This window comes from Xyrauchen texanus, chromosome 20 (genome assembly GCF_025860055.1).
Source record: "Xyrauchen texanus isolate HMW12.3.18 chromosome 20, RBS_HiC_50CHRs, whole genome shotgun sequence".
Lineage (NCBI taxonomy): Eukaryota > Metazoa > Chordata > Actinopteri > Cypriniformes > Catostomidae > Xyrauchen > Xyrauchen texanus.
In genome coordinates, this window is record NC_068295.1 from 40,401,734 (window position 1) to 40,423,306 (window position 21,573).

A 21,573-nucleotide genomic window follows, 5' to 3' on the forward strand; every position below is an offset into this window, starting at 1 on the left:
AAGAGAACTACTGCACTAAGTTTTTACTGAAATATTTGAAACCTGTGTCCTTCCACCCACAATGAGACATGGGGTTATCGTCTCAATTCCAAAACCTGAAAAATCTGTTCATTTTAGCTATAGAACTGCTAGCAATCTACCTAAAAAACTGTAATGATATTCTGTCACCAAAGACAGGAATATACTGGATCATTGCTACACAACAATAAAGGATGCATATCGCTCTGTCCCACGTGCAGCTTTGGGACTTTCTGATCACTGTCTGGTTCATCTTCTTCCGACCTACAGGCAGAAACTAAAATCAGCTAAACCTGTAGTAAAGACTATAAAGACATGGACCAATGAAGCAGAGCTGGAACTATATGCCTGCTTTGATTGCACTAATTGGAGATCTGAACTTAAAAGTGCACCTAGTAATTTTTCATTCATTTAAAAAGTTTAACGGCTAAATAAATTAATTGTCATTTTGAAATATATAAAATCATGAGCACTCACATGAGTTGAAGACTCCAGTCATATCAGTAACCTTACAAAAGCTGTTTTATTCTATATGAAGAGCATCCCCTCACAGGGGTTGCCATGTTAGAATCACATGACCAGCTGAATACTACTCACATAATCTCAGTAACCGTCCTGTTATTTGACACTTTCACCCAGGGATAAAATTAATCCTGGCTGATTGTGAATTAATGGCATGAATAACTGAAAACAATTGCATTTGAGTGATGCTTCATCCAAGTCACTAGGTATCAGTGTAAGGCCAGGATGACATATTAAAAAAATTACATAGTGCACCTTTTCAGTTTCAAACATTTCAAACTATGGTTGTAGTGAACATCACAATGCAAAGTCTTCTTATACAGTAAAAGGTCCAGGCAAGGAAAAGTATAAACTGCATTATTAAATTATATCAGAGGAACAGGCTTATATAGCATGGTCTAAATACCATACACACATAATAAATAACGAATAGATCATGAAAAAAATAATGATTGTTTTTTTTCCCCTTTCTCCTTCCTTCTGTGGCGGTAATGCACCAAAAGCTGGTTTGCCAACAACCTATAAACCTCAGAAGAAGCAGATGTGCACACTGTATATATGTGTATATTGATCACATAGGGTGGCAGTAATGCACGAGTTTTGTTGTGATCTGCCATAAAAAACGAGGAAGAAGAAGAAGATGTGCACACTGTGGTTAGCCTGAATCTGTTCAGCATGTGCTGATGGAATGTAGGGGATATGAGGAGGACAGGAAATAATATCAGTATTAAAAAAGCTAAGCTAAATGTCATTACAGGAAACCTCCTGGCAGAGGTATCATGGGGAATATACAGTTACTAATTGAGTATCTGAAGGAAACAGGGCTAATAGAAATTATTTAGTCTTTTTCTTATCTTTTTTTTTCTCTCGCCTCTCTTTTCCTGATAATCTACTGTTCCACACGTCAGTCCGGTAGGTGGCGGTAAGGCAAATGTAAGCTGGTCTGCCAACCACCAATCAAACCAAAAGAAGAAGACTAAACACATGAACAACCGACATCTCTTGTATAGTTTGTAAACTGATCGGATTTTAAATATCATTTGCATCTGAAAAACATGTCAGCAACACTCGAAAAGCCACAAATCATCGCGCACATCCAGAAGAGTTTGAACTACACTGTGTTTGAGAGCAAATGGATTCCCTGCAGCGCAAAGTGTGTTTGTATGGGGAACTTCGCCAGAGGAACAGGAGTCATGCAGATCTACGAGATCCAACACGGGGAGCTGCAGCTTGTCAAAGAGGTTTGCACTGTTTATCTTGACATAAAACAAATGAAGACTGTTCTGCATTTATTCGCTAGTTCGATTAGCTAGTTTCTAGAAAGCTCGTTGTTGTCATGGCGACAGTGAAGCGGTATGAAGACAGTTTGAGCTGGAAACATTATATGCCCCCTTAATAAATAGCAACCATTTTTATCATATAATTATCAAACTGTTCTGAAGACACATTATACAATTCATAAACCTTCAATGAAACGTGAATGTTTCTTTCATAATGTAATTGCACTTAGAGCAAAGCACTGTTTGTTTTTAATGGGGCTAATCTTTGTAACAGTTACAATAAAATAAACATTTTTAATGGTGCACCAAATTACTCCCTATTATTAAAATATCCCTATTATTAACTGACAGATATCACAAAAAAGGTGTCCTGAGATATCATAGCCCTCTTGGTGAACAACAACCAAATGAGTTGGGAAAGCGGACAGCACCTTATTAGCCAACCAGAAAGTCTCTCTGCATGTCAATCATTTTGCCCATTCGGATTGACTGTCATTGGTTGGCTGACATTTCGTTGGAGGGGAGGCTTTTAACAGAGGGTGTGTGGCTGAAGCAATGAGGGAGGTGTAATTATGGTGGAAAATCAAGCAATACGTATGAAATTGTTTCTAGTACCTTTTAAAGGATTAGTTTACACAAAAATGTTAGTTAATTTATTGTTTACCCACCCTCATGTCATATGTTGTTATTTTATTCCAAAAATGTGACATTTCGTAGAATCTTTAATCAGCTATTTTTCATACAACAACTGTTAGTGGTGGCCATGGCTGTCAAAATCCAAGAAAAACCAAGAAATGTCTTGTGCACTATATTCCAAGACTTCTGAAACCTTACGATAGCTTTGTGGGAGGAACAGGATTAAATTTAAGTCATTATTCCCTAAAGAATTTCCCATCCACTGAATGAAATCACTGCAATCACGTGCAGATAAAAAAAAAAAAAGATTGCCTGATCACTTCGTACCAGGTTTGTCATCATTAGCCCCATTTCCACTATCAGGCCAAATGAGGGTGTGCTAGTACATGCCGGTGCCAGTTGTACTCCCACTGTCACTTCTGGGGCTTCATTGGGCCTTGTCTCTGTTTCCTCGAGGCCAATGCCCAAGCACCTTTGCCTGCCAATTACCCTTGGGCCAGTACCAACAGTTCCTTTCAAACACTAGCTAGTCTCCAGAGTCTGATGCCTCATCTTGAGTTTCACGCTTGTTTGTGAAATGGGCGGAGTGTGTGACGTTGGCACCAGGGCGACGTATTAAGGGCAGGTTTTAGGGCAATGCTGCGGGGCTATTGGCCTGATGGTGGGAATGCACATTGATTTTGGTCTCATGGCTCGAGGTCTGAGGCTATTGGCCCCCGGCTGACCAGTTGATAGCCCTGGCTCGCACTGGCCGGGTAGTGGAAAAGCAGCTATTAATGCCAAAACACCACTGGTTCACGTGTGTCATTAGAAGTGTTGGTTGTGTTACTCAAAATGTAAATTACTATGTAAACACCAAATTACTAATAAATTCTGTAAAAAAAAAAATTAACATTACTGTTTACTTCACTGAAAAATGAATCACATTACTAATTACGTTTAAGTTCCTTTCTAAAATACTTTTCACAAAAAAGTGTTTTGTTTTTTGTTTTACAATTTAAAAATAACGATCAAAGGATTTTCAATTAATGGATTGTCGCTTCAAGTCATTCTTCGTGCTCGCACTGATGATGTTATCATAGGATAATCGATTAGAATATCGCATTTTCCAACAACTTATCTCATATCACATTTTTCCTCCATATTATGCAGCCCTAGTACATATGAACATAATTTCTGTTTTAAATTCTACATGAATAATAGTATTTTAGAAATGTGTTAACAAAGTAATGTACTTAAACATAATTCACTTAATTAAAAATACCTGTAATCTGAGGCTGTTTAAAGCCACTTAGAGTAACATTTTTGTCTTAAGTCTGTCAATTTTATGAATGACGTAATTGTTATATAATAGCCTTATTCCAAAATGGATTAAATTCATTATTTTCCTCAAAATTCTACAAACAATACCCCATAATGACAACGTGAAAGAAGTTTGTTTGAAATCTTTGCTAATTTATTAAAAATAAAAAAATCACATGTACATAAGTATTCACAGCCTTTGCTCAGTACTTTGTTGAAGCACCTTTGGCACCAATTACAGCCTCAAGTCTTTTCTGGAGAGAAAGTCCGCAACAGCCATCTGCACCCCAGGTCTGTGGACCACCTCAAACTTAAAAAGATGAAGAACCAGAGACCAACAGGTGATCCACTCATTGGTATCCTTCATGTGATGGAGCCACTGGAGCGGAGTGTGGTCCAAACCGAAGGGTGAGGACCGCCCACTTGATGCCAGACACTCCTTCTCAAAGGTGCTGTACCTCGTCTCTCTTGCCGAAAGCTTCCAGCTGATGTACGGCACTGGGCGCTGCTCTCCCTCAACCACCTGGGATAACACGGCTCCCAGCCCCCTGTCCGATATGTTTATCTGTACATCAAAGGGGAGAGAAAAATCAGGAGCATGTAACAACGGCCCACCACGAAGCGCAGCTTTCACCTGCATAAAAGCCTGTTGGCATGGTTCCGACCACTGGACCGGGTCTGGGGCTCCCTTTTTAGTGAGATTGGTTAGCGGGCTGGTGACGTCTGAATAATTAGGCACAATCCTCCTATAATATCCAGCCAGCCCCATTTCTTAGGGTTTGCCGTGTGTCCCGCCCATCGCAGTGACCTCAGAACGGCCCTCAGATGCTGCATATGCCACTGCCAATCATTAATGTATATAATGATGTCATCCAGATCAGGCAGCAGCATATGCAGAGTGCGGTCTGACGACTCGGTCCATAAGGCACTGAAACTTGGCCAGAGTAAGCCAAACGGAGTGGAGAAGGCTGTTTTTCTTGGGACATGGGTGTCAAGGGGGTCTGCCAATAGCCCTTTGTTAAATCCAGTTTCGACAAAAAGCGAGCCACACCTAAGCGAGCAGTTTAGGTGTGGCTCACAAGGCATTGGGCCCAAAGGCACAAGGCCACTTTACCAAAGTGTTTTTCACACACTCGTTTTTGCTTTACCAATAATCTCTTTAAGAGTACTAAGCAACAAGAAATATTAAAAAAATGTCCAAATTTGTGAAGAGACATTGAATGTCTCATCATTTCTTTTAATAAAATATTACCTTATTGTTTATGAATATCAGAGACCGCAGTTATTGAACTCATTTTAATTCACCAAGAAAACACTTCGACCTAAACATAAACGAGTCCTTTTATTACTTTCTGCTATCAAAGCAACTGCAAGCTTTTTTCTCTCTTCCAAATACATGTTTTCAACGTTTATTGTGCACACGTCCCGCTTTTTTACGTTACGTTTATTTCTCGTAAAATCGCCCCTCTGTGACGCTTTCTGCAACTCTTGTCATGTGGAGGGCAATGATGCGCTTGACGCTGGTATTGAACGGAGCGTTGACGCCTCCACTCAACTCGTGTGAAATGCACTTTACAATGACAAAAGAACATTATTTAAAATCAAAATGATTATTATTTGTATATTATTGTTGCCTTTTCTGATAAAAGCCATTTTCAGCAGTTTAAATAGGCTACTAAAGGAAAATGATACTGTAGATCTGCTTTGTGTTTATAATTCTTGTACTGAAGTCAGTCGATTTGTGGCCATGCAAGTTTTAATAAAGAAGAATGTAAGCACGTTATTGAAACACTATTATTAGACTATTTTTGTTGTCTTTTTGGATGAAAAATAATGCTCTGACTGAAGGAAGACTATAGATCTGTTTTGTTCTTTTAATGCTGAAACACTATAAAGTCTCTTGGTAGATTTCGGTCATGAACGACTCAAAATGATTCACTGACTCACTCATAGCACATAAGGTGCTCATTTGTCGCCACCTAGTGACATTTCCAGAAGGGGTCACTGAACGAATCAGTTAATAAAATTGAACAAATTTGTGAAACAGAAGCAAGCCTCATCAAAATACTCTTTATTTTGCAGTTAGTTCTGCACAATTGTAAAGTTGAATAAACTTGAATCCCAAAAATAGCTGGAATTTGTGCTTTTAGCTAATTCTTTCAAAAAAATATCAACAGAAAAATTGACCAGTGATTCTTACATTTTCCCTTTAATTTGTTGTGGCATTACAAGAATAAATCTACAAATTAGGAAAGAAAATGTGTTGTGTTTTCATTGCGCATTTAAAGCATAAATTGCAACATTACTGGAAATCAGCCTTAGCATAAAGCTATAAAAATGTATTTACGGTTAAAAGTGAGGATAAAGTAGATCAGTCAAATTAACTATGCTATAATGACTACAAACTAGATCCTTGTAGGTCGTTTTTGTCTCGTTATTAGTAGAAAATTTCTAATTTTACCCTTACTAGAAAATAAGACGTTTATCATGTAATATGTAGTAATGACAAAACTGAGAAAGTGTGTGGCAGCACTGCACCATCTACTGTTTAGGAGATTTAACAGAGGACGCGGCTCAGCACATTTGTGAGAAAATCAGGACTGTGGTTGAGAAAATTGTGCCAAAAGTCACTTGACTCACAAGTGGTATGTATTTGTTCACATCGGATTTAATATTTCTTTGTTTACTTTTGGCAGAATTCTGGCACCATATGCGGCATTTCCTGTGAGTGTAGCATACAAGTTATATTTACAATTTTATGGCACTTATTAATATTCATAAAAAATCTCCATTTGTTTTCCTTTGAAAAAAATAGTAGCACATGGGTGTGAGTAAATAATGACAGAATTTTCATTTGGGTGAACTATCCCTTTTTAACTAGAATTGTTAGTCTTTTTAGTCAATTTTGCAGATTTATTTAATTACTTTCATGTATGTATGTACATTTCAGATAGAAAAAGCCAAGCCAATCAAATGTGGAACATTCGGAGCCACATCTCTCCAGCAGAGGCATTTGGCCACAGGAGATTTCGATGGCTGTCTAAATGTTTGGTAGGATTAATGTTTTTTCATTTACATATTTACCATCCAACCCTAAACACTTCTGAGATTGGTATTTGGCTTTGCAGGAATCTTGAAGTACCTGACTGTCCAGTGTACTCTGTGAAAGCGCACAAGGAGATCATAAACAGCGTTGATGGAGTGGGAGGGCTGGGCATTGGAGACGGGGCCCCTGAGATTGTTACTGGAAGTAGAGATGGTAACTAGTCTTATCAATAATCACTTTTGAAAACCTTAACGCTTTATCATTACTTGTGCTTTTGAGACTACCATTGACACTTAATGTTTAGTCTCAACATATTATTGGCCCTGATGTTTGTGTCTGTGTGTGCCGTGTGTGACAGGTACTGTTAAGGTGTGGGACTCCAGGCAGAAAGACACACCTGTGGCAAACATGGAGCCAATGGAGGGAGAAACCAAGAGAGATTGCTGGACTGTTGCCTTTGGTGTGTATTTACATCACTCAAATTCAACATCTCCCAGTCAAACTTGGAATAATAGTTCATTTGTCACATGTTTTGCTCTCATTTAGGGTTCACATGGTTGTGGAAAACACAGGAATATTAGGGAATTTTACAATTGTGATTTCCAAGCCTGGAAAAGTCATGGAATTTAATCAAATCTTAGTTATGGAAAGATCTATAATACATACAGTATATATTTATCTTTTTATGCTCTGCTCTTCAATATCTTGTTGACTATAAAGTGCTAGTTGTGAGTTTTTTGAGAAACTGTATTTATCATTCAATCTCACTGATGTTTTGATAATCTTAGAATATTGTTTTGCAGGTATTATTACTTAGTAATAGTATTTAGTATTATTAGTAGTAATATTGCCTTTGTTCTTGATTCTGGTGTTTTGTAAAATCTGTTGTTCTGTGCTTTTGTAGTGTAAGAAACTCAAGGGTCAGCATTCTCCTGTCAATGCATTTGATTTGGGAAATTGACAAGCGACTAATTGCAAATGTTTTATTTCAAGGCCATGCATTCAACGACCAAGATCGCTGTGTGTGCGCTGGATATGATAACGGTGACATCAAGCTATTTGATCTCAGAAATATGTCTCTACGATGGGAAACTAATATCAAAAATGGCGTAAGTGGATATTCACCTTGGATGTGTTGATTTTATGCATGTTGCTGCTTCACAAATATTTCAAGTCACAATATTAAATACAGGAATGTAAATTATGACATTGTTGACACTGGATGTGAGGTCAAAACGAAATAACTGCCTTCAGTTCACTTCTGCCCTGTTAATGTTTTTATTTATTTTTTATGTGTTCCGGAAATATTCTAACTGTTTGTAAACAAACTTTTAGCATTATTAACTTTCAGCTTCCAGCTGATTTGTCCATGTTAGTGAACTTTCTGTGATGATGTGCAGCTTGGATGCTTCCTGTGTAGACAAACTCATGCTGTTGAAATGCAACACCAGTTGCGTTTGGTCCTGCCCAATTACAGAACAGGATGAAAACTAATTTGACCCTTTTTCTGTGACAGGTATGCTCTCTTGAATTTGACAGAAAAGACATCAACATGAACAAACTTGTGGCAACATCATTAGAAGGGAAATTTCATGTGTTTGACATGAGGACTCAGCATCCCACCAGCGGCTTTGCTTCAGTGTGTGAAAAGGTGTGCCAGCCTGCAGATGAGTTTAACTTACATGGGTGGAAAATGTGTACTCTTTAGGGGTGTAACGGTTCAAGAAGTTAAGATTCAACTTTTTTTTTAAATTATTATTATAACTTTATAGTCATATGCAAAACAGTTTGTTTCCCTAAAAATGTAGGTAAAAGTACTGTTCTTTAAAAGTGCTAAATGATCGGTCAGAGATGTATGGGACAAAACAGTCCAGATCAGGGCAATGGTCATTCTGCTTACTGAGAATACAGAATTATGTTCAATACATGTGCTGCTTACACCGTCACTGATTACAAAAATATTTTAAATTCAAATGATATTTTTCAAAAATAGTCTAAATATTCTTCTAAAAAATACATATTTAATGGAAGTACATTATTAAACATCTGTAAACTTTCATTTTCTCTCGCGCTGTCAGAGCAGATCACTCTTGCGCTTCAAAGGGACGTTCAATCCCTCACGCTATAAAGGCGCGTCTCACTCCTGCTCCTGGATTCACTTTCAGCCAAACTCATGGTACAAGTACAACACCGGTGGCTGCTTGTGTGCATATTTTAGAGCTCCTTGTGTATGCCTGTTATGTAGGCGTAGGAGGTTGCATGTATTGGAGAGAACAGACAGCAAAATAACTTTAAATAAAAAATGGCTCATCTCCATGATGCGCATCATCACATTTTTTAACCCCGATGCATCGTGCCACAATAAACCATTACACCCCTATTACTCTTATCAATTTTAGAGTTTTATATATTTGCTCTTTGTATTTTAGGCTCATAAGTCTACAGTATGGCAAGTGAGGCATTTGCCTCAAAACCGTGACATCTTCATGACAGCTGGCGGAACGGGTAATCTGCACTTATGGAAATAGTAAGTGATTTCTCATATGTAAACTGCAGTTAATCAGAGAGATTCCACAGTTATGGAAAACCTGGAAATGTTAGGTTTATCATATATCAAATTGTGATATACAGGCATGGAAAAGTAATTTAAATAGAAATGTATTTGGTGATTACTAGAGATACAATGCCAAGAAAATGTGAACCCTTTGGAATTACCAGCATTTATGTATACATTTGTCTTAAAATTTGGTTTGATCTTCATCGAAGTTACAATAATGAAACAAACACAATCAGTTTTAACTAATAACACACAAATTATTATATTGTTCTTGGACATATTGAATACATCATTCAAACATTCACAGTGTAGGTTGGAAAAAGTATGTGAACCCATAGGCTAAAGATGTCAACAAAAGCTAATTAGAGTCAGGAATTGGCAAACCTGGCATCCATGAAATGAGATTGGAGGTGTGGGTTAGATCTACTTTGACTTATAAAAAGCACTCGAACATTTTGAGTTTGCTTTTTTCAAGATCTGCTAACGTGGACCATGTTTCGCAAAACAGATCTCAGAAGACCTACGACCAAGAATTATTGCTTTGTATAAAGCTGGAAAGGTTTACAAAGTTATCTTGAAGAGTTTAGATATTCATCTGTCCACAGTTAGGCAAACTGTCTATAAATGGAGAATATTTAGTATCGTTGCTATTCTCCCTGGAAGTGGCTGTCCAGCCAAGATGACTCAAAAGGCACCGCAGAATGCTCAATGAGGTAAAAAAGAACCTAGAGTGACAGCTAAAGATTCAAGGAATCACTGGAACTGTTTAACATCTCTGTTCATGAGTCTGCTATACTGAAAACATTAAACAGGCATGAAGTCCATGACAGGTCATCATGAAAGAAGACACTGCTTTCCATCAAAAAACATTGCTGCGCACCTGAAGTTTGCCAAAGACCACCTTGAAATTCCACAACACTACTGGGAAAATGTTTTTTGATTTGTTTGGGAAGAATACACAGTACTATGTTTAACGTAAAAAGGGCATCACATACCAACATGAAAACATTATTCCAACGGTGAAGTGTCATACAGGATAATGTCAGGGTTGCTGTGTGCCAGTTGAAGGTCAGTAGAAGTTGGGTGATGCAGCAGGACAATGACCCTAAACATCAAAGTAAATCCACTACAGAATGACGTAAAAAAAGAGTCCAGACCTTAACCCAATAGAAATGCTGTGGAATGACCTCAAGAGAGCTGTTCCCATCAGACATCCTAAGAATATGACTGATCTGAAGCAGTTCTGTAAGGAAGAATGATCCTGGTTCTTGCTGCCAAATGAGGATCAACCAGTTATTAAATACAAGGGTTCACTTAAATCTCAAAATCATACTTTCTCGATCTCTTATGCCAAATGTCCAATTCGCACAAAATCTGGCATGTATTTTTATTTTATCAAGGCACATTCTTGACAAAAAGTTATCAAAAGCTGACGGCGAGCTCGTCAAAGTTGTTGTGAATATATTGGCAGTACTTTGGCATATTGAAATGAAACTTGGTAAATACCGTAGCCATCATGACCTGAGGGTACCTGAACAGTTTCAGCACAGCGCCACCTAGTCAAATAATGCTAATCTGTCTGTAATATTGGGCATCGGCCATTTTGAATTTTTTGTAAAATGTATTTTACAAACTCATTATTGCATCATTATAAAACTTGGTCTGTGTCATCGTCACCATGCCCTAAAGGTACCTGAGAAGTTTATGGTAAAATTATAACTAAATGTTTCAAATTCCTTGTAACTTTTCATTTGTTTTGTCCCTGAGACTAGTCTTTTTACATTCCTTGGGTCATGCCGAGTACAATGATACCATTTTGCCATGGTCGGCCATAATTTTCTGTCTGCCATTTTGAATTTAATTGAAAATCTACTTTTTCAAATGCGTTTCCGACAATTATTATTTTTTTAAATCTGCCCCAATCTCTATAAAATGATTGAATGAAATGCCTTATTACAAGACTCTCTAGAAAACTCTGCTCAATGCCTGAATGACCAATCAGACTAGTCAAGTATAGTTGTATAATGACTGCTAAACTATGTATCTGACCGGTGTCCCAGGCAACCTTCACGATTTAGGGTGATACAAGTCCCGATCACCCTGTCTGGGGTTTGAAGTGTGTGAACCATGGTTAATTTCTTGAACATCTAAGAGTTATTTATTTTGCCATGTTGGACTGAGCATTGTTTTTCTATTTTTTTAGTGAGTATCCAGCCCAAAGGAGTAAAAAGGGTGCAGATGATGTAGACATGGGCGTCGCTGGGACTGTTAACCTCCTGCAGAATGTCACTGTGTCCACACAACCCATTTCCAGTCTGGACTGGAGCCCTGACAAACAGGGACTATGTGTTTGCTCTTCGTTTGACCAGTCTGTGCGAGTCCTTATCGTGACCAAACTTAACACAGTCTGAGTGGAGAGTAGGACTGTAGTACTGTAATGCAGTAGTACAGTACAAGATTGCAGAACATTTCTACTATTCCCAAACAAATTGGAATATTGGTTGACTAAGTTTATACTTATACATTAAGTCTTAAGTTCATTTGTGATATATGGAGTTCCTTTAAGAATGTGTTATAATTCTTTGCCATATTAACTGCTTTTGTGCCTTGCTTTATGGTGAAAGTCAAGTTGATATTCTTTAAATAACCAAACCTTAACCTAATTAATAAAGCAATAATCCACACGAGGCAGTACATTATGGTGATTTTTACCTTGTTTGTGGGGTGTTTTCAGGCACGACACAAAACAACAACAATATGATAAAGACATCAATGTTCCATAAATATTTTAATTTAATATTAATGGTAATTTATTTAATATAATAGTAATATATATATATATATATAATTTAAAGTAAATTGTGTTTCCGCTTGCCAAGCAACATAGTAATTTGTCGCAATCAGAACCTGTAATATAACCAGGATTTTAAATTCATAATGAAGTGAAAATGTATCCTATTTACTGCATGTTCCTGGTCTCATTGTGCAGGATGTATCAGTGGATATTATTCCAAGTAAAACACAATGTCTTCATAATCTTATATTAAAATGTAATAACATAAAGAACACTCCTTTTTGGATGTCACAGATTCTATTTTCTTTTCAACCCCTCCCATCCAACCACCTGCTCCATTCTATTTGTGTAGCGTCCACCTTTTCATGATGCAATCAATTCCTGATGAATATGAAATCTCATCCTACATATTGAACTTGATGAATATCCTGTTTGGTTAGGGAACTGCCAGATTACAAAAGTTAATACAGTGTTTCACTTTGTCTTAAATGTTCAAATGTGTAAAGATAAAACATAAGGACTACCATAATAAATACTGTGGTTAGTTAAGATAGTTATAACATGGTAATAAGCAGCGGAATCGGGATAGGAATCGGAATCAAAAGTACATTCCCTCACTGAAAAATCATATCCAGCACTTGAATTTGAAAAAGTCTTGCAGCTCCTTGTTATCCACCGATTTGTCAAATTCTAGCGAAAACTGTCCTCAGGAGTTTGGTCATGAACTTCCCCACAAATCCAATGATACATTTTACTCAACTAGAAAGGAAGATGTTCCCTTGACAAATCCTTATCTGGAATTTTGAAAAGAGTGAAAAAAGAGATTTGGTTGGTTGATTGAAAAACTGAGTGTAATTTTTTTTTTTTTATTAAAGTCTTTGTGAGTTTATGGAATTTGATTGTTAGCAACAGGAAAAAATGAAAGTCTGACCTGTTAAAAACATTAAGAATACTAAGTCAGAACAGGCTGATGGTCTCATTGGTGGATGTGACTTGAAAGCGGGAATCATAGTCGGATTATTTCAATGGAAAAATATGGGATTTTTAGGGACGTTTGTCAGTTATGGGAAAACGGTGTTGGTTAGTAATGGACTACATGTCATATAAACTATGTACTTTGTACTAATATGTTTTTAAATGTGCGCGATCTGCTTACTGTTACTTTTTACGGATTACATATTGATTGCATTCACTCAGGGACCTACAAATAGCAAATTGTTGTTTGATTCACACCTTGGGTATGCATTATTTTTCAACAATTCAATGGTCCATCGTCAATTATTCCTTACATAACATGTAAGGGCAGCCAGTGTAGTTTCTGGTGCCCCCTAGGGAGTTGGTGCCCTACGAAGACTGCATCATATGTGTATGAACTTACAACACTATACATGGGGGACCTTTTTATCTGACCAGTTACTTGTCTTGAGGTAACAGCATTTTGATGCTCCAGGGTGAATTCTACACTATTTTTTCCTCCTGCTGTCCCTCATATGAGAAAAACAAATTTAAGTCATTTGTCAACAAAAAAACACTTTTTGCCCCAAATGGTATCATCTTACAGGGTTTTTATGTTGATCAAAAACATAATTTCAACTAACCTCATCTCATGAATATGAAATGTATTTGGTTTCTTATACGTTTCATGGCAATTCTGAGGTGAAATGTCATCTGTATGTTGCAAAATGAGTTAAAAGTTCTCCAAAACAGGTGAGGTTTTTATGGTCAAAACTCTGTCACAAAAGCAAATGTTAGATGAATAATGCATTTACTGACACAACCACAACATTTTGTGGTGCCTCTATAGGCCTGGACTGGTAGTTAAAATCACCCCTGGAAAAATCCAGCCCATCTGGCCCACATGATCCCACAGTGAGATGTGCAGTACTTATGTGTGTGTGTGTGTGTGCCTGACTTCAAAGCAGCAAGCGATCTTATTTTCATTTCAAAATAATATGAGCTTTTTTTGTTGTTGTTTGAAGTTGTTTAAATCACAGTTTAAATGTTTACAGCATTATGTCATCATGGCAACAAAGTTGTAAAAAGATTAAATGTACATGTAACTGTACACAGAAAAGGGAAGTCATTTTATCACAGTAAAATCATGTTAACATGCATATTGCTTGTCTTGTGGCTATACTTTTGAAACAGCGAGTACTGTAATGTTTACAGAATGCCCCTCTTCACTTCAATTTTAAGTGCCTCTCTGGAACAAAGATTTTTTTTTTAAAAGAGAATGAGAGACAAAATTTTGTTTTGTTGTAATCAAGATTATGCCACAAATGCCGTCGATTGAGCATAATTTGTATTAATCCAGGAATATTCCTTGAATGTACAACATTGATATTGGTAACATATTTATTCTTGAGAAAGAATATAAAAAGAACAGCAGAAAGATGGATGCAACTGTAGAAAAACAAAAACAGACTAATTTTGGCAGACAAGACGTCTCAGTCTTTCCTCAGTGGCACAATCTCTTCTCTAATGCCTTCCTTGGTGATGATACAGATCTTGAGGCCATCTCCAGTATAGACGTCTCTCTCTGCAGCGGAGATGAACACATCCTTCACCAGCTGCACGGCCTTCTCCTGAGTCAGGGGCAGCTGCTCCACATTCTCCATGTTTTTGAATCCAATCTGAGCACATGAAAAACTCATTTAAGGTTTTGGAATGATGTTCACAAATCAAACATCATAATGGCTTGTAAGTTGCTCTACACACAAGAGAAAAATATAGATGATTAAATATCTTAGTGATCAGCAAAACTATAAAACAGCATTGTTGACTAGTAAAATTTCCATACCATCGAACAAATTTTAAGGATTTATTCATTTACATGACTTCTCCAATCTTGGAATGTTCCCTGATATTTCCAGGATTTCCATGAATGTGTGAACCCTGTAGTTAGGGATCAAGCACTGAAAGTGCATAGGCACCTATTGTATTCATTAGTGTTCTTCTTATTATTCCGCCAAAGTCTATGGCAGCCCATAGAACCGTACATAGGAAAGTTATGAAATTTGGCACACTGATAAAGGACACAGTACAGTAACTGACCCAAATTTGAGGTCTCTAGAGCCACAAACTGTTCCAAGTTTCACTTTTGTTTATGCTCATAACTTGTGAACTGTAAGGCCTCTTATTCCTTGGCTCATGTCAACTCGAATGCACACCATGGTTTCAATTTCTGTCTGACTAGATTTTCTGCCATTTAGAATTTTCTGAAAAACCTACTTTTTCAAACTCCTCCAAGACCGTATTTAGATTTGCACTACATTTGTCGTGTATCATCTATGGACACTGGGGACAAAAGTTATGAAAAGCTTTTTGATAGACCAAAGTGTTCTCGAATATTGCTTCAACAAATTTGACAGCGAGCACGCCAAAATGGTCGTGAGGCTGTGTCTTCGCCATGCTTAGGCGTATTGACACCAAACTTGGTATATGTCATAGCCATAATGACTTGAGGGTACCTGCAGTTTCGGGACAGAGCCATCTATTAGTAAGGAAATACGGAAAAACAGCCAGTTAAAAAATTTGATCTCAGTGATTTGGACCGTGGCATGATTATTGGTGCCAGACGGGCTGGTTTGAGTAATTCTGTAACTGCTGATCTTCTGGGATTTTCACACACAACAATCTCCGAATGACGCCAAAAACAAAACTCATCCAGTGAGGGGCAGTTCCGTGGATGAAATGTCTTGTTGATGAGAGAGGTCAACAGAGAATGGCCAGACTGGTTTGAACTGACAAAGTCTACGATAACTCATATTACCGCTCTGTACAATTGTGGTGAGAAGAATAACATCTCAGAATGCTATTCTACGATGTGGATTGGTACAGTTTCGGCATCACAAGGGGGACAAGGGTCATCACAAGGGGGACCTACACAATATTAGGCAGGTGGATTTAATGTTGTGGCTGATCAGTGTGTAATTATATATATATATATATACACACACACACACTCACCTAAAGGATTATTAGGAACACCATACTAATACTGTGTTTGACCCCTTTCGCCTTCAGAACTGCCTTAATTCTACGTGCATTGATTCAACAAGGTGCTGAAAGCATTCTTTAGAAATGTTGGCCCATATTGATAGGATAGCATCTTGCAGTTGATGGAGATTTGTGGGATGCACATCCAGGGCACGAAGCTCCTGTTCCACCACATCCCAAAGATGCTCTATTGGGTTGAGATCTGATGACTGTGGGGGCCATTTTAGTACAGTGAACTCATTGTCATGTTCAAGAAACCAATTTGAAATGATTCGAGCTTTGTGACATGGTGCATTATCCTGCTGGAAGTAGCCATCAGAGGATGGGTACATGGTGGCCATAAAGGGATGGACATGGTCAGAAACAATGCTCAGGTAGGCCGTGGCATTTAAACGATGCCCAATTGGCACTAAGGGGCCTAAAGTGTGCCAAGAAAACATCCCCCACACCATTACACCACCACCACCAGCCTGCACAGTGGTAACAAGGCATGATGGATCCATGTTCTCATTCTGTTTACGCCAAATTCTGACTCTACCATCTGAATGTCTCAACAGAAATCGAGACTCATCAGACCAGGCAACATTTTTCCAGTCTTCAACTGTCCAATTTTGGTGAGCTCTTGCAAATTGTAGCCTCTTTTTCCTATTTGTAGTGGAGATGAGTGGTACCGGTGGGGTCTTCTGCTGTTGTAGCCCATCCGCCTCAAGGTTGTGCGTGTTGTGGCTTCACAAATGCTTTGCTGCATACCTCGGTTGTAACGAGTGGTTATTTCAGGCAAAGTTGCTCTTCTATCAGCTTGAATCAGTCGGCCCATTCTCCTCTGACCTCTAGCATCAACAAGGCATTTTCGCCCACAGGACTGCCGCATACTGGATGTTTTTCCTTTTTCACACCATTCTTTGTAAACCCTAGAAATGGTTGCGCGTGAAAATCCCAGTAACTGAGCAGATTGTGAAATACTCAGACCGGCCCGTCTGGCACCAACAACCACGCCACGCTCAAAATTGCTTAAATCACCTTTCTTTCCCATTCCGACATTCAGTTTGGATTTCAGGAGATTGTCTTGACCAGGACCACACCCCTAAATGCATTGAAGCAACTGCCATGTGATTGGTTGATTAGATAATTGCATTAATGAGAAATTGAACAGGTGTTCCTAATAATCCTTTAGGTGAGTGTAATTATATATATATATATATATATATATATATATGAATGAGAGAGAGAGAGAGAGAGAGAGAGAGAGAGAGAGATAGATAGATAGAGATAGAGATAGAGAGAGAGAGAGAAGCTTATTTATAGGAGCAAATCTAATTTGTAAGCATATTTTATCCCCAAGTTGTAATAACTAATGTGTCGAGATATTTAATTTGTTAAAATTTTCAATCAACTCAGTGGTAGTTTTTGCTGTATTATTACTGTAATACAATTATGCTTTTCATTAAAAATTGCATTTCTTAAAGGCAGTACAATGTATAAATACTTAAATAATACAAATTATTACTATTTGTACAGTCGTTACAAACGATTGTAATGAAAGCAATGCAAAAACCCTTAATGGTTCAAAATGGGTTTCATTTTCTTTAAGGAAAATAATAAGATACATAATCTAGATTAACTTGAATTATTTTACCTGGTTGTCCAGAAGAGGCTGCAGCATTGCACTTGCTGAGCCACCTGCTTTGTAAGTGTCTCTCTGGTAAGATCCAACCGGATCAAAACTATAAACTGCACCTCGACCTTAAATGAAAAAATAAAAAATGTAAATGGGATATTAAAATATCTTTCTTTATAATTTGGACAAGCACTTATTACAAGACAAAATTGTCAGTGTATCTAAGCAAACCATGCTTGTCTGAGTGTCACACACTTACCCTCCTCATCCAGACCACCGATGATGTTGTACACATAGTAAGGGAAGAAACGCCTTCCATACAGGATTGTTGACAGCATAGCTGCGATGGCTCCACTGGTCATGGTCTTATTATTTGAATGCTTGTACATCTATAAGAGGAGGATTGCTTATTAGAAAACACAATGATTATATCAATTAGAAGATATCCCCTTTCATTCTTTCCACAAAATCTTGAATGACTTGACAGGACTGATGTACCAACCCTTAAATCTAAACTAGAAACTTCATAGACACTGCAATAAAGACGGATATCTTGCATTGATATTATTCTATGATTTTTTCGTAAAAGAACAGATGCATAATTTCTGCAATAGTTCCATTTTATTCCACCATTACAGTAACAAAGTTTCACTGCTTAAGAGATTCAGATGTCAACAACACAAATTTAGAGGACATATTGAAACATTACAGTATTTTTGGTGCATATCCCATTAATATAACAAAGCTGCTGCAAACATTTTAGGCTAGTACATAACACCTAAAGTTGCAAGAAAATACTCTTTAAACCATTTAATAATTACATTTGGCCAATACATGTTGCTAAAATTCAAGTTTAATTTCAGACTGCACTGAACGAAGCAAAATGACATTCTATTTTTTTAATTAAATCTGTGAGATGTAAATATGTACTGTTAACTTGATTACATACCCTTCATAAAGCCCTACTCAGATGGGATTGGTTTAATATAAGGATGTGTGATAATGTAATAAAAACCAGAGCTTTTCTGAAATTTTATTCCTGTGAATCAGTCATATCAGTAACTTTTTCAGACTTTAGATGAATTGTGTGTTCCTGTGGCACTAAAAATGACTAATCCCGTTCAAACTGATATCAATATTACCTAATCTCCAGTGAGAAATTACTTTTAAATATATATTTTAACCTTATTGCAGTTATTGTGACAATAAAGCTCCAATACTTAATAAATATCAGACCTCTTTTAGGTTTAAGAATATTTCTGAGCTGTTCCAACATGAACACGTAAATTACGAAGACATGCAGTTTCTGCAGACACTGCTTATCTTGTGCGAATTGACAGTAAACATTGCAGGCATCCTCAAATAGGGCTTAAAGGATTAGTTCACCCAACATTTTTAATTCAGTCATTGTTTACTCACCACTGTGTTGTTATAACCCTATATGACTTTCTTTTTCTTAACATAAAGGGAGAAATTGAGAAAAAAGTGCTGTGCTCAGTGGTCATACAATGGCAGTTTTTTTTTTCTTTTCACACAGGGGATGGTCAAAAATGGAAAAAGCGGTTGCCTTCGCTTCTGAGACCATCAATCTGTGCATCTTATCACGTGGCTCATTGTGCACTGCGGAGACTCACAGCATGTGGAGGCTCATGCTACTCTCCGAGATCCACACACACAACTTACCACGCACCCCCATTGAGAGCGAGAACCTCTAATCGAGACCATGAGAAGGTTACCTCAAGCGACTTTACCCTCCCTAGCAACCAGGCCAATTTGGTTGATTAGGAGACCTGGCAGGAGCATGCCCTAGATTCAAACTTGCGACTCCAGGGGTGGTAGTCAGCGTCTTTACTAACCGAGTTACCCAGGACCCTCTGATAGACTTACATTGACGGAAGGTTAAAACAGGCCAACGTAATGCTCTTTAATCAAACTTGAATCGTCAAAAAATTCAAAAGTAAACAAACCCACAAAAGGCCTTTAATCTGCTTTATCAAAGTCTTTCAAGCAAGTCAGTCCACTGGCGGCCATCTTTGGAACAATACTGCGCAGCTATTTTTCTATGTAAACAAGCAGCATGCAAGAGCAGCTCCTATCTACTTGAATGAGGTAAGACCAAAATCTCAAAAATGGTTGGCAAGTCCCCCCTGTAAGGTGGGACTTCCTTTCTACATCCGTTGTCCATTCCAATTTCTCTCATTCAGTTTAATAGAAGTGACCGGTCTCTTCTAAATAGTCTCTGCTTCTATGCAGATCTAAGTTGCCTGACAATCTGTGTGAGAGTCCATCTAACTAGCTAGCTAGGTGTTTTTCTTACTGCAACGTGTAACAATCAAACTTCTAAAACTAGTTTAAACTTTAAGACATGGCTTTGTCAAGCCAACATCAAATTCAGTCTTGACAAGCATTTACCAATCTAGTTGGAAACTGATGTGCGTGCAATGCATGCACACACAATCAACATTACAAAATTATGTACTTTTCTAGTCCACTGTCAAACCCACCTTCAGTCTTGCCTCAATGATTTTGGTTAGGGTCAAGCAGTCGCCATGGAAACCACTGCAGCCGAGCACAGTAGTGTTCGTCCTTTATGGAAATGAACCAAACAGATCAGATTCAGCTTTCAGTATATGATGCATCTCATCTTTATGAATTGTCTGTAGAGTATCTACACAAAATCATGTTGAACACGCTGTCACTTACAATTTGTAGCATTTAGGGGAATCACGGCTGTGGATGCTGTATCCCTCGCTTAAACGTGTGTCTGAAGCCACAATAGCAAAGTCTTCACCAGCCACGGCCAGCACAGTCCTGAAAAATATCATAATAAAGTCTTACAGAAGAGTTTGCGAAACTTAACTGCAACTATTGTGAGAAGACATGTTACTTAGATGGGGGAATAGGCATAAAATAATCGTTTTAATCCACATTTAAACCATGAAATGATATAGCAAAATCCAGGCAAGGTGTGATTCTCTTTATTCCCCATCACATACGGCGCTTTTCATAGTGAAAGTAAAACAGACATTAGTTCACATCAACTCAACCCGTATTTACAGAGTTGTGATTTTACATCAGTGGCTCAATTTAATTCTCGAAATGGCCATTGCTTTTGAAGCTTGCAGAATCCTGAATCACATCAACAAACAGACTTTATAAAGCGTTTATAAATGACATTCTGTTATGAATTGAAGTGTCACGTTCGCTAGCTGTGGCTAAAGAAGACAAACTGGAGCCTGAGAATATCGCGTTTTGCAGTGTTCTTACCCTCCGTTGAAGGCATAAGGAGAGAATTTATGCTCCACTGGTCCCGCGTAGTGATATTCTTTCATCTTTCCATTCTCACCATAAGTTTGTGCAGACAGCATGATGAACCGAACACAATAAACCCGCTGTATCACCGCAATATGGCCACCGGAAGAGGACAGCTCATGTGTTCCTGCGCAACGTCACAGTTTGTAGTCACGTGGTGAATATGCCGCCGTCTATTGGTATTTAATTTAATTTGTTTAACTTATTTATACAGGTAGATGCAGAAGTTATAATTACAATATTAACCAAATTAATATTTTAATATATACAATTATAAAATAAACTTTAACTAAATATAATAAATTAACTATATTTAATATATGCAATAATAATATCATTCTTTTCTTTTATGTTAATTTTATATTTATAAATTGTAAGTGCCTCACTGTAACTTTTTTTTTTTTTTTTTTTTTAAGAAAAGGAAGAGCAAGTCAAGATTAAACACACATGTCAAGTTCATATACGTCATCTTTGAGTTTGTCATGATAA

At 37.6% G+C, this 21,573-nt stretch overlaps 2 protein-coding genes across 2 annotated transcripts; one reads left to right on the top strand and one right to left on the bottom strand.

The window, feature by feature from the left end:
* Nucleotides 1-1,511: 1,511 nt before the first annotated feature.
* dnaaf10 (dynein axonemal assembly factor 10) lies at nucleotides 1,512-12,359 on the top strand. The gene is made up of 8 exons (XM_052151606.1): nucleotides 1,512-1,781; nucleotides 6,709-6,809; nucleotides 6,887-7,017; nucleotides 7,163-7,264; nucleotides 7,798-7,913; nucleotides 8,321-8,455; nucleotides 9,234-9,331; nucleotides 11,565-12,359. Exons 1-8 carry the CDS (start codon nucleotides 1,596-1,598, stop codon nucleotides 11,770-11,772), a joined length of 1,077 nt encoding a protein of 358 aa, XP_052007566.1. The 5' UTR covers nucleotides 1,512-1,595; the 3' UTR covers nucleotides 11,773-12,359.
* A 1,743-nt stretch (nucleotides 12,360-14,102) lies between these two features.
* Nucleotides 14,103-21,184, bottom strand: psmb1 (proteasome 20S subunit beta 1). The gene is made up of 6 exons (XM_052151295.1): nucleotides 21,040-21,184; nucleotides 20,476-20,583; nucleotides 20,277-20,358; nucleotides 18,032-18,161; nucleotides 17,791-17,897; nucleotides 14,103-14,788 (listed from the first exon to the last, which is right to left on the bottom strand). Exons 1-6 carry the CDS (start codon nucleotides 21,138-21,140, stop codon nucleotides 14,603-14,605), a joined length of 714 nt encoding a protein of 237 aa, XP_052007255.1. The 5' UTR covers nucleotides 21,141-21,184; the 3' UTR covers nucleotides 14,103-14,602.
* Nucleotides 21,185-21,573: the final 389 nt, after the last annotated feature.

Bases quoted from the DNA above. Each gene is read 5' to 3' on its own strand.
- dnaaf10 (XM_052151606.1), top strand. From the start codon at position 1,596: ATGTCAGCAACACTCGAAAAGCCACAAATCATCGCGCACATCCAGAAG. The intron at 1,782-6,708 runs GTTTGCACTGTT...TGTACATTTCAG, and splicing joins AGCTGCAGCTTGTCAAAGAG to ATAGAAAAAGCCAAGCCAAT. The intron at 9,332-11,564 runs GTAAGTGATTTC...CTATTTTTTTAG, and splicing joins AATCTGCACTTATGGAAATA to TGAGTATCCAGCCCAAAGGA.
- psmb1 (XM_052151295.1), bottom strand. From the start codon at position 21,140: ATGCTGTCTGCACAAACTTATGGTGAGAATGGAAAGATGAAAGAATAT. The intron at 20,359-20,475 runs GTAAGTGACAGC...ATTTCCATAAAG, and splicing joins TCCCCTAAATGCTACAAATT to GACGAACACTACTGTGCTCG. The intron at 17,898-18,031 runs GTAAGTGTGTGA...TTTTCATTTAAG, and splicing joins CGGTGGTCTGGATGAGGAGG to GTCGAGGTGCAGTTTATAGT.